Source organism: Bicyclus anynana, chromosome 1 (assembly GCF_947172395.1).
Source record: "Bicyclus anynana chromosome 1, ilBicAnyn1.1, whole genome shotgun sequence".
Lineage (NCBI taxonomy): Eukaryota > Metazoa > Arthropoda > Insecta > Lepidoptera > Nymphalidae > Bicyclus > Bicyclus anynana.
In genome coordinates, this window is record NC_069083.1 from 12,592,561 (window position 1) to 12,605,122 (window position 12,562).

The 12,562-nt window shown below is 35.5% G+C and overlaps 1 protein-coding gene across 8 annotated transcripts in view; it reads right to left on the reverse strand.

Annotated features, from left to right (window-relative positions):
* Positions 1–4,267: 4,267 nt before the first annotated feature.
* LOC112043045 (transcriptional coactivator YAP1) overlaps positions 4,268–12,562 on the reverse strand; it is a 61,366-nt gene continuing 53,071 nt past the window's right edge. For 3 of the 8 annotated variants that reach the window (XM_052891248.1, XM_052891225.1, XM_052891220.1), the window contains 2 exons: positions 7,279–7,572; positions 4,268–5,496 (listed from right to left, as the gene is read on the reverse strand). In XM_052891248.1, coding sequence (XP_052747208.1) covers positions 5,401–5,496; positions 7,279–7,572 — 390 coding nt within the window. In that variant the 3' untranslated portion in view covers positions 4,268–5,400. The remainder of the gene's footprint in view (positions 5,497–7,278; positions 7,573–12,562) is intronic. The other 5 variants (XM_052891249.1, XM_052891233.1, XM_052891228.1 and 2 more) reach the window with 3 other exon arrangements.

Sequence of the window (12,562 nt, forward strand, 5' to 3'; positions counted from 1 at the left end):
GCGATATACACTATACAGTGTCTATACCTGGTTATAGTAATTTCTATCAAGGTATTGGATTGAACACAACACAAGTTACAAAGCTTTGATCCCAGGAATACATAACCCTGATATGTGTGAACAGACCCTTAAAGTCCCGGAGACCTGTCCTAGAGACGCGGCGACGCGCAATCGGTTAGCAAACATGGAATGTTTCTCATTATGTTACACTGCTGAAAACATAGTAGGCATCGTTAAAGGTCAGAAATCGCACTTTAATCACATTATACAGTATGTTTTTATTATTTTTTTCCAAAATAGCAAATAGTAAGATGATTTATGTGATTCAGGCCTAACACGGATTGATATGACTACATGTAGGTACCAACTATTCGCTCATATCCTTATCTTTCATTTCACAATATATTACGCATCTATTCAAATGAAATGGAGATTTGTACTTATTAATGTTCCATCAAGTCGAAAATGGCTTATAAATCAATTTTAAAGAAATGTACAAAGGAATCTTACTTTTTAGAACTTCAGATCAGATATTATCCGAATATCTTAGGACAATAATTAGCACTGTAAATCGAGTCTCTACTGTAGCCAATGAAAATGGTGTGATTTGAATGAAGAAATAAATCCTTCTTCTGGAGTATTGTATCCGAGAATGTATATTATCTGATGTATAGAGATCTTCGCAGAACTAAACTAACCAACAAGCGATGCAATAACCGCATCTCTTTAAAAACCTTTGGTATTTTCAGTTGTAGCGAAAAAGTTCACTTTACAACCGAGGTTAATAATATTATTGACTTATTAATATATTTTAATGAGCATTTTCAAGGAATAAACGTTGTACAATTTAGTAATGTCAATCGATCTTTGGTTATCGAAGTTAGTATTTTAATAAATTAAAGCTCTTTTCAGAATATATCTCATATTCTCAATTGCTCGTTGGTGTGTATTAAGTGCACAGAAAATTTATTTAGATATCGTTTAGCTTGACTTACTCCTAGAAATAGAATAACACTCGTTTTAGTGTTTGTACAGGATCGTAGCTACCACCGTATCAGCCGTATCAATGATATGGGGCCCCCGGGCTACAGGGCCCCTTAAGTGTGAAAGCAAAAACTGGTAAAATTTAATCCACCATCTCACTCTGGTGTTTCCCGGAGAAAAAACAAAAAAAAATCGGGATTTGCCGCTTATCTAATGGGCCCCCAACTAATTTTAATATAGGGCCTCCAAGGCTAGTTACGCCACTGTGTTTGTAAATGTGTTTTAATTTTATCACACCAGTGTATTAGCACCATTAATTCTCTTCGACTTTAAGTTGTATTTTACAATGCTCGATTTACTTCAATGTATTTGTGTATGTAAAAACTTCATTATAATTCAAGATTGATAACATCTACCTACTATGTTCTCCCAGTTGAATACATAATGCAGTGCAAGTTTTTGTTTATCACTTAAAAATAAACACAAAAAGACGCAGTCACATTAAAAAAAATATAATCGACCCTACAGTACTATAACATCTAAAGGAAATGGATAAAGCGAATAAAGAATAATGAACCGAACAATATAAAAAGCATCATTACTTAAAAGGTACAAGAATTAATACACAACAAATACAAAATAAAGTACGACGTAGGTATCAACAGAATACAAAATAATGTATAAACCCAGCACCTTACACTTAACGAGTAATTAAAATAGTACAGTTGATATTAATTGCTATTTATTTATATAAAATGAAAAATTACATTAGCCTTACAAGATTAAAGTACTTTCACTAATATGGCAAAGTTTTCAATGTAGTATTTTAAATTAAAATTTAAGGCCTAATTTCATTATTTTCAAACAATCTGACTGAATTCGTAAAAATTCTAGAGACTAGGTGGGCTAAGACTTGTTTTTGAATAAGTAGTTAAAAATTTTGTGAAAATATATCTCTTTTAAGATAATTTAATAGTTAAGCTGTAAGTAAAGCTCGTTTAGATACTATGTATTCCTTCAATATTTCCTCAGTAGGAATATATGTATATGCCGAACGGGCTGTCCGAGTGTTTAGTGGAGACAATGGCAACGGCAAAGTATTGCACTCTCACAACAAATATAAACGCACTTACAAAGCATATATATTCTAATAGCTGGGCATTAACTCGTTAATCATATCAACGGATTAACTATTAACGTTAACTTGCGTTTTTTTTATTCTTTACAAGTTAGCCCTTGATTACAATCCTGATTTTAAGTGATGATACAATCTATGATGGAAGCGGGCTAACTTGTTGAAAGGAGGATGAAAATCCACACCCCTTTCGGTTTCTACACGACATAGTACCGGAATGCTAAATCGCTTGGCGGTACGTCTTTGTCGGTAGGGTGGTAACTAACCACAGCTAAAGCCTAGATTAAGAAATGTAACGCTTTAACGTTTAACGAAGCTAACTTTTTTTGTAGCAGATTAACGAAGTTAACCGTTTGATTAACGGTGCCCAGCTATGTATATTCTGTATAAGAAATACATGCACCCTCGCAGCAACTATATGAGTACCTACTGATTATTTCCTAATGTTACTAACTAGCGGCATCCATGCAAACGTTCATATCGAACCAAACATAAAGTATATATAAGTAAACTTAATAGTTGCCAAAAATAACTAACTAGTTTGCGATTAACTATCACTATTCTAATTCATAATCTCGAAAAAAATACACAAGGACGGTGTAAGTAGACAAAACACATTTGACATTAGGTACTATATAAAAGTATAATAAGTAGATTTATTTCATTAATATTAATAATACATACAGAAATAGTCCGATCGTAAAAATTGTAGAAATATAACGTTACCTTAATTAATAAAACACAATAAATAAATTGTATAAAAGGCACAATAAGGCACTGTTACGTCAAGATGGTATCACAATCTAAATTACATCGATAACATTTTATATCGTCCTCTGCCACATCGTACTACTGTGGGGATAAGGATTCCTGATAGTCTAACCTAGAGTATTGGAAACCTGTCTCACAAATAGTTTTTTTTATTATAAATAGTATTGCAATATTATTTCTTTCGGCAAAGAAAGAAAGTTTGCAAAACCGCAGGTGCCCTTTTGCGGGACAATCGAACCTTCACTACTAACGGCCGTTTTCAATAACCTATCTATCCGCCATTTCGCTTACTAAAGTTAAGAAAATCAATCTTTCTGTTCTTAATTCTTATCTGCTATTCAATAACCTACTGGCAGATAGTTTGACTTATTATTGGGGATAGCTATCTATCCGTAATTTTGGGTAGGTTATTGAAAACTGCCGTAAATAACTATCAGTTATAACGCCGCTAACACATACAACTGTATTTGTTATCCAGGCTTAAACGTTGAAAACAAGTAACCGATATTGATTGGACATCCGATATTTAGAATGCTTGTATGTCGTATAATTAATGTAAAAGGTATATGTGTTATATTTAACTGGCATATATTGCGTGTCTATAATTAAGCACAAGATGTTACTTTGCATTAAACATAGAGTTTGTGTAACTACACATTCAGCACTTTTTTAAATAATGTCACTTTGTTTTGTGACGTCACGCCTTGCGGTACTATACAAGCATAATATGCGAATACTTGCCAGGTTAAAATAATTTACATATACATACATAATGAATTACCTAACAAACGTTACGCAAAACAAACAAGTGGTTATTTTTAACCGACTTCTTATTAATTTTGGTACTACAAATAACGAAATAGATATAGCTTTCTCACCATAAACAAGTTATTTTAGTGATTTCGCATGGTATTATTTTTGTATTTAAAAAATAACACGCTTTCGACAATGAAAAAAAAAATAAAAACTTTTACCAATTACTATGATGATGAGTTAAAGGCATGTCATAATACAATCGATTATTATGTAAACAAATGTAAAACCCAAGTTGCACAATTTGTTCTTCTATACCAATTTATCAATATCTATAAAGCTCTTCATTATTTATTTCGTTATTTATAGTCTTCAAATAATACCATATACCTACTTATCATGCAGAATTTTGTATTCGCAAGTATCTCATTCAGATAAATGCCGAGATTCGAAAACTAATTCTGAACAATAAGCAGCAAGGAATCGACATTGCATATTTTAATCTCATAGATCCGGAAGGTTGGTGCTAATTCAGTATAACTCTCTATCTCTTCCTTGTATCTTTAATTACACTAAATTGAAAGGCAGAGACTAGTCATGTCATGAATGAAGGTAGACTTTATGATAGAATAGACCTGGCAAAAATAATATTGAAGGTTAGTGTTCAACTGAATCAGCACCAATAAGTATTGTCTAAACAGGATTATTCGCTAAATCTGTCTTTCGAAGGATACAATCAACCAATCCTGTTTGATTTTAGTACGTTTTTCACTGCGTTTTTATTGAGTGATACAAAAAAGTGGCATACAATTCAGTGGCTTTCAATCTGAAAGCGACCGAGTTAACGAATGCAGGTGCTGATGGATTAAGCAACAGAAAAACAAATCACAATTGAACTCATGCCGTCATACTTGAATTGACCGTCCATTCATTTACACATTACACTATACTGTCATTTACTTAGTGAAATGTACACCATTACCGTTTGGTTGTTGACACTGTATTTAGACCGAGAACCTGCGAGAGCAAGACCCACCTCATTTTAGGAAGGCTGACGACAGAAAGCTGCTATCATTGATAAGTAAGGTAGCCAATTATGGGGTTTGTAGTGGTTTTGGCAGGTAGCAGGTTTCAAGGCTCCAGTTCCTCAATTTCCCAAGTGTTAAACATAATCTTTTAATATTTACTACAGAATATCACGAGGAATCATGTCTCCAATCGCCAGACTGTTAGCTATGTGGCAACTTTTCAATAGAGCCCTTTAAAGTTATCTCAAAAAAACTTTAACAGTGTTTATTGAAGGGTTTTTTTATGCTGAGAATAATATTAAAACAATGTGTTTTTTAATTGCACATCGATTTTCTTTCTACAAACGCACGCTTCGAAAATTAAAAAAATGTATGGGAATCAGGTCACATGATCAAGTTATCGATCAGATCTGTCCTTCCGATACATTTTGTTAGTTTTCGAAGTGTTAGCGTTTGTGGAAAGATAATCGACGTGCCACATGGCTAAGGCCGAACTATTAAAACCTGCAATATCCCAAAGCCATCACAGTCCAATCTTTATAATTGTCTACCATATGTACCTATGGTAGGAGCACAGCCTGACAAACTTTCAGCATTCCTAAAATGAGCTCTCAGCCCAATAGTCGACGTAATCACGGTAAGTACTCTATATTTATGTTAAACCTTAACTCATAAAGTTTGTGGGCATTCCTCTGGAACGCGTTGAGAAAGTCCTCATGACTTCTATGTCTACAGCCAAGTTAGCACATTGTCTGGTTTGTTCGGCGTCGAGTTGATTAGAGACTGCACGTCATCTAATAGTATGTCATTTGTGAATTCGCCCAACTGAAATAGAAATAAAGAAATCACAATAGGCAGTTATTAATCTATACTAATATAACTTTAAATAGTTAAAAAACTAAAAAACGCGCTTTTAGCACACACTAAAAAATACAAATACTGGATTTAAGTCTTGACAGCAAACCCTTTCATTTGATATCCATATCATAGGGGTGGAGATTTTAAACAGCCAGTCCGCCATCTTGGGGAGGTCGCCATATTGGATTTGTTATGTTTCTTAGCTAGTCATGTATTGTCATCAGAACTCAGAGCGTGTGCAAAATTTCATCCTTTTCAAAGAACGGGAAGTGGGTCAAATTGAGATTCCAAGATTTTCTTACATCATACTTAGTTACAAGTGAAGCTAATTAAATTGTGTAATTACAGAGGTAAAGTTTCTGAGGTCTCTGGATCTTCTGAACTAATTTGGAAAACCAACTTAACCATCCAAACTAGGTTTTACTAACTGAAAGCTATGTAATTTGTGAGTGTGAACTGTGGATATTTAATTCCTGTATTTCTACAGGAATAGGAACTGCATGCTGTCTGCTAGTCAATTATTATAATATAGGGAAAAAAATGTTTGCCACCATAGATGCTATACGTAAAAGGGTGCAATTTAATGTATTTTCTTCAGGATGAATACAAGAAAGCATGTGCTTAGTCATCAGACACTTAGCGTCGTTGTAATTAACTGAACTACTAACTGACTACGTTTTTGAAGGGTGCCATGATGCTTTTCTGGCGAAAACACAATTTCTTATATTATCCTTAAAAAAAATACGCTCTCAAAAAACGACAGACAAATTTTGATGGTGAATTTGAGTGCAATACAAGTCCAAAGGTAATTAGTCTGAGACAAGAGAAGATGATATTGTAAAACAATACGAAATGGCACATTAACCCTATCTTTGTATTTTAAGATTATACCATATATATATTATTATACCATATATTTTGTATTATCTCAAAACACATATCACATCCTCATTTACTGTTCTAATTTTTAAATACAAATTTCTATACTATAACTTCTTTAATATAAATAAGGTAGAAATTGCTGACTTTAACTTTGACAACATTTTTATATTTTTTCTTTGGTTTACCTGCTTTTCGAAATACTGTTAATGTTAGGTATAGTTTAATTTTTTTACAAAGTTAAACTTGTCCATATAGTTCTTTTGTTAAGTTCCGTTAAAGATTCGACAATATTCTTAACAAGGAAAAAGATTCGTGAATCATTGATCAATGAGGACGCATTGAGTCATACGGATCAAATATACTTGTATTGGCATCAGTAAAAAATGGTCAAACTTCAAAATGATTAATAAATAAAAACCCCAATAAACAGTATAGGTGGAACATTAGTGTCTATTTGCTAATTTATGATAATATCTAAATTGGATATTTTTTTATAACAAGGTAATTATTACTAAGACAGTTATAATTTATAATATATAATATAAGATCTTATGAAGATATTTAATTATCATACTTGGCCTTTACTGGTCAGCTGCGGAGCGGGGAAAAAAAGGTTTACCATGCTTTCTAAGGCACGGAGTTTTACACCCCCTAAATATATTAATCTAAAGTGTTTTTCAAATAGCATGGGTACGGTGACAATCGCCTGTATGACGTTCATCGTACGTACTATTATCGTGAACCGCGGCAAACTTTAAAGAGTGAACGAACCCGCACCATCCTACATGAAACGAACTGTAGTGACTCTCGGGTGTGTCAGTAAATGAGGTTGCGATGAACATACACACTATATAGTACATTATTTACTTGCAATGAGGGTACCAAATCGTCGGTGTCTCCGAGCGTGATGTCCGCGGTGTCGAGGTTAGCACCTGCTTCGCTGGTGCAGTCCATCCGGTCGTCCATGCCGGCGAGGAAGTCCTCGGGGGTGTGCGGCATGGAGTAGGACTGCGTGACGGCCATGCCCAGGCCGCTGTCGGCGGACTCCTGCCGCTGGTGGTCCGTCAGTCCGGACAGGAAGGGGTCCAGCGGTAACTCCGTGGCCGCGCTGCTCGCCAGCGACGACACGATGGACGAAGACTGCCGCGCCATTAATGATTGCTGGAGAAATTTTCATGCATCTTGAGCTCATTTAATTATGATTACGTTTTCGACGTATTGCTTTTATTTTACGGTGAACGACCACGTTCACACTATAGGTAAGTAGGTGGCGGGCGAATTTCAGAGTCGTTTAATTGTTGAGCGCTGAGAACACATTGCCGCTTTGGGCCGCAGCGCTCCGCAATCTTCGACATATTCTATTACCTTCGCAGAAGACGCGGCAGGTCGAAGGATACATATAAAAAGTAAAATTAATAAATATGATCAAATTTTCACCAAACATATTCAACGAAATACTTAATAAATTTTGTTTACTATTTTTACTATTTTAATTTTAAGATTGCTATAATCTTAAATTATTAGGTTCTTATTTATGGACTCCAATATAGAAACGACAAATTGCGATTGATTTTTTTCGGGATTGCACAATTTGATATTCTTCGGCGTATTATTAAAGGCGTAAATCCATTAACTAGCAATTTAATTAGGCCAATGTTTCATTAAGCAATGGTGCTCTCATAATAAAGATAATTTAATTATTATTTTAAAGAAATATAACTGTTCAATATCTTTTATGCTAATTTCAAAAGATCAACTTATTCTTCTAAAAAAACCTTAAAGTAGGGCTTTGAAATAGTAATCTACGATGCGGACATTACGTACTGTGTACGCACGTCTTTATTGTCACGGTATTATAAGCAGCATCCAATAATAATTTGATTACGAAAAAATTGCTTAATTATACATCATTAATAATGTACTCAAGGGGTGTGTACACTTGCGGTCTCGTAAATAAGCGTTTTTGCACTTCGGATACGGAAGATTAACTATTGGTCTTGATTAAGAATTAAGTGTTATGGTGAAATCCGTTTGATCGTTTTCCGATATTCATAATGCTTGAATTGAAGGGGCGATAACGACTTTTCGTTATGGATTTATAATTGATCTTCATCGATGCTTTCCATCTATTGCTACTTATTCGATCAAGATTTACTCGAAATTATAGTTAGAATAATTTTTTAGTAAGAAATTTAATTTCCAACTTAGACAAACAAGGACAAAACGGCTGTCTACTGTTACTGGTTGGCGTTTAGATAATTCAATAAACAAAGTTGGCTTAGGTATTTTAACCAATTTAATAATACTTGAAAGTGTAAGTAGAGCGATCTTTTTTAAACAGGTATGTTCACTACGGAAAAGTATAGAATAACTAGCTAACGTCGCGCGGTTTCACCTGCGTGATTCCCGTTCCCGTAGGAATATGGGGATAATATATAGTGTTAGGTTTCCGTAGAATTATGTCTACTAAATAACTGTTATATGTACTTTCAATTCTAAAAGTGTTATTTTTGATTCTTATTTAATAAAAAGATGGTCAATTGATGTCGACCAATCAGTGAGCACGAACAATCGCAGACGTCGACCAATCACGGCCGACCAACTGTGGGTCGGTAGGGGGGTACGACGACTGCGGTCGAGTCGGGCATTCAGTCTTGAGATTTTGCAGTGATTACTAAAAAGTGTTACTAAGTTAAGATAAGTGAATAAATAGTAAATTTGTTATTGTGCACTACGACGTTTTACTTCCACACTGGCCTGAACCTTACAGATCAGAAGTGGGATAATCAAGAAAATTTACATTTTCTTGCTACGTCCACGCGCTCGGAAAAACGTAAGTACTTGCATTCTAACTTAAAACTCAAACTTAAAAATAAAAGCATTGTCTACCTAAGCAAAAGAATAAACTAAGTGTAACTCGAAGGTAATAAATCCAATACAATTCACTAACGCATGAAAAATGAGGTTTTCAAAAGAGGAAATTTATAGTCAATTCAATGTAAGATGTGGTCAACAATGAACGATTATTTAAACCAATTATACTTAAATATCGTCTAAATACGTACAATGTCGAGTTGTCTGTTCAGAAAGTGTAAAAACTATAGATATACATACGTATATAATAGAAATAAAGACAAGATTGTGCATGTGTTCACTCAGTGTTGTAGCCTATTATTCGGATCACCTTTTGCGGTGATTTTGTAGGGTCTATAGTATAAAATTATCATTGAATGAATCACAAAAATAAATTCAACTCGATTTGGTGTTAATGTGAGATTCTTTTTTTTATTATTTATATTTATATATTTTAATTCTTCTGGATACTTTAGTTTTTCTTATATACACTTTTTTTTTATTTTTTATTTATTGGATATTTTTTTTGTTTACATTTTTAACATCTAAGGAAGATTACCACGTGTTAAAATAAAAAAAAAATTATTACTAACCGTATTTATTCAAACTTATAGATAATCGAAAATAGGTATCAGAACTTTTAAAATAGTACGAATTTTTTTTATTTTTATATTTTTATATATATAAAATTCTAAGCTGGGTTCTTGAAAGTTTCAGATAATGGAAAATGATACCGAGTATACCCAAGGTAAAGGGTCTAAAAAAAAAAAAAAAACTCCAGGTGGGGAGTTAAGGCAAAGGACAGAATCCCTAGGTGGAGGGATGATGTCAAGGAAGGATACCCTAGGTGATGGGTCATATATGCAAGGGGTGAGGCCCCAGGTGGGGGGTCTCATCTAAAGAGGGGTGAGGCTCCAGGTGGGGGTCTCATCTAAGGAGGGGTGAGGCTCCAGGTGGGGAGTCTCATCTAAGGAGGGGTGAGACCTCAGGTGGGAGGTCTCATCTAAGGAGGGGTGAGGCTCCAGGTGGGGAGTCTCATCTAAGGAGGGGTGAGGCCCCAGGTGGGGGGTCTCATCTAAGGAGGTTGTGAGGCTCCAGGTGGGGAGTCTCACCTAAGGAGGGGTGAGGCCCCAGGTGGGGGGTCTCATCTAAGGAACTCAATCCCAGGTGGGGGGTTGAGGTTACAGTTTAGAAAAGAACCGGAACATGTAAATGGAGGAGGAAATATGTCTGATACGGATGGTTGTACAGGAGAGTCAAGGAAAGAATCTAGTAGAAGGAACAGAAAATCACGGTCAAAGCGATGTCACGCTGAAACTGAAAACAATGAAACAAGCGATTCTTCGAGTTCAGTCGGCAAGTCGCCGCCTCCAAAAAGGTCGAAAACGTTAAGACGTAAAGATGAATATATGATGGATAAATTTTTAGCTATTTTAGAAAAAGTTAAGAGTTCGGATAAACCTAAAATAACGTTTAATACGAATGTGGTACCGGAGTTCGACCCTTGGTCTAACGACCAATCTATTTTAACTTGGATCAATAAAGTGGAGGAGTGTGCCGAAATATATGGTTGGGAAGAAAGGGAAATCATACACTACTCATTGCCTAAATTAACCGGCGTAGCCAGAACATGGTATCAGGGTTTAACTTCGATACTACATACGTGGCTGAAATGGAAAAAGAAATTAATAGAATATTTCCCATGTAAAGAGGATTATGCCGAACTCTTAACCGAAATGTTGTCTAAAAGGGTAAAATATGGTGAGTCATTAGAACATTATTACTACGCAAAGGTCAAATAGGTGCAAAATATCCGGAAAACAGGCAACATGTCTGTTACATGGTGTAGAGGATCGAGCTATAAAAGTAGGCGCACAAGCAGCTCAATGTCGGGAACCAGAACAGGTGCTTAAATATTTTAAAACTGTTAATTTAGGTATATGCAGGGATCTTGACAATATGCGGCAAGGTAGATACGCAGTCAACACAAATAAAGCAGATTCTTCTAAATCAGGTAATTATTTTAATCAGTTAATTCGGTGTTTTAACTGTAACGACTGTTTTAACTGTGATAAAGCTTCATCATCGGGTAAATGCCATAATTGCGACGAGGTAGGTCACCGCAGCTTTAAGTGCGAAAAACCTCCCTCCAGGTGCACGGCGTGCAATCGATTCGGTCACCTTACTCTACTCTACAATTGAGACTAAGACTACGGCTACTTCGGGTAACGATCTTAATCACAAGCAGATCTCAGAAGTAATGACTGAAGATGTTGGAATTAATAAATACGTCATGGACATCACTGTCAACGGATCTACGGCCATTCCTTCACTGAAAGACCAGACATCTTGATAATTAAAACCCCAGAGGAAATTAAATTTCAAAGGATCGTCCCAAATATGCGCGCAGTGCAAATTTCCACTGGTTGTCCTATGCTAGATTGTGTAGTATATTTAAAAGAGGACCATAAATAAAATACTATTGGAAGCTAAAATTAAGTATGCCATCGTTTACATGGACGATATATTATTGATCCCATCAAAGAACTTCGAGGAAGGTTTACAGAGACTGGAAGAAGTATTACAGCTACTAAAGCAAGAAAAATGTAGCATGGTCGTGGAACAATGATGCTCAACAAGCATTCGAAAAAGTCAAAGAGTTGCTAACAGTTCGACCTGTATTCTTGCGCTGTGTGACCCCAAGGCAGATGTAGAACTACACACAGATGCATGTAAGGTAGGTCTAGCAAGTATATTGCTTCAACGGAACTCCAATAGTGTATTGCAACCTGTGTCGTACTTTAGCCGAAAGACGACAAGCGACGAACGTAAGCTACACTCTTATGAGTTGGAGACGTTAGCGGTTATCGCCTCGTTAAACAGGTTCAGGGTATATCTTATAGGAATACCTTTTAAAATTTACACGGACTGTAACGCGCTTAGAACAACGTTAACCAAAAGGGACTTGATACCCCGGATATCTCGCTGGTGGATCCAGCTACAGGAGTACGACTGCACTATAGAATATCGTCCCGGAACTCGCATGATGCACGCAGACGCCCTTAGCAGAAACCCGATAAATAACACAGTGAGTGAAGAGCATGTTCTAGATGTCTTAGCAATCGAAAAATCGAACTATGATTGGATATCAACGGTGCCGTCTGCTGATGATCCATTTATTGAAAAAGCCACGGATGTATACAAAAATTATAAACTCAAACGACGGAGTTTATATAGAGTCGTATAGTAGGAGAAGAGATAAAATGGTAACCTCGAGGCGTGAGATGGCAGGTTTTGA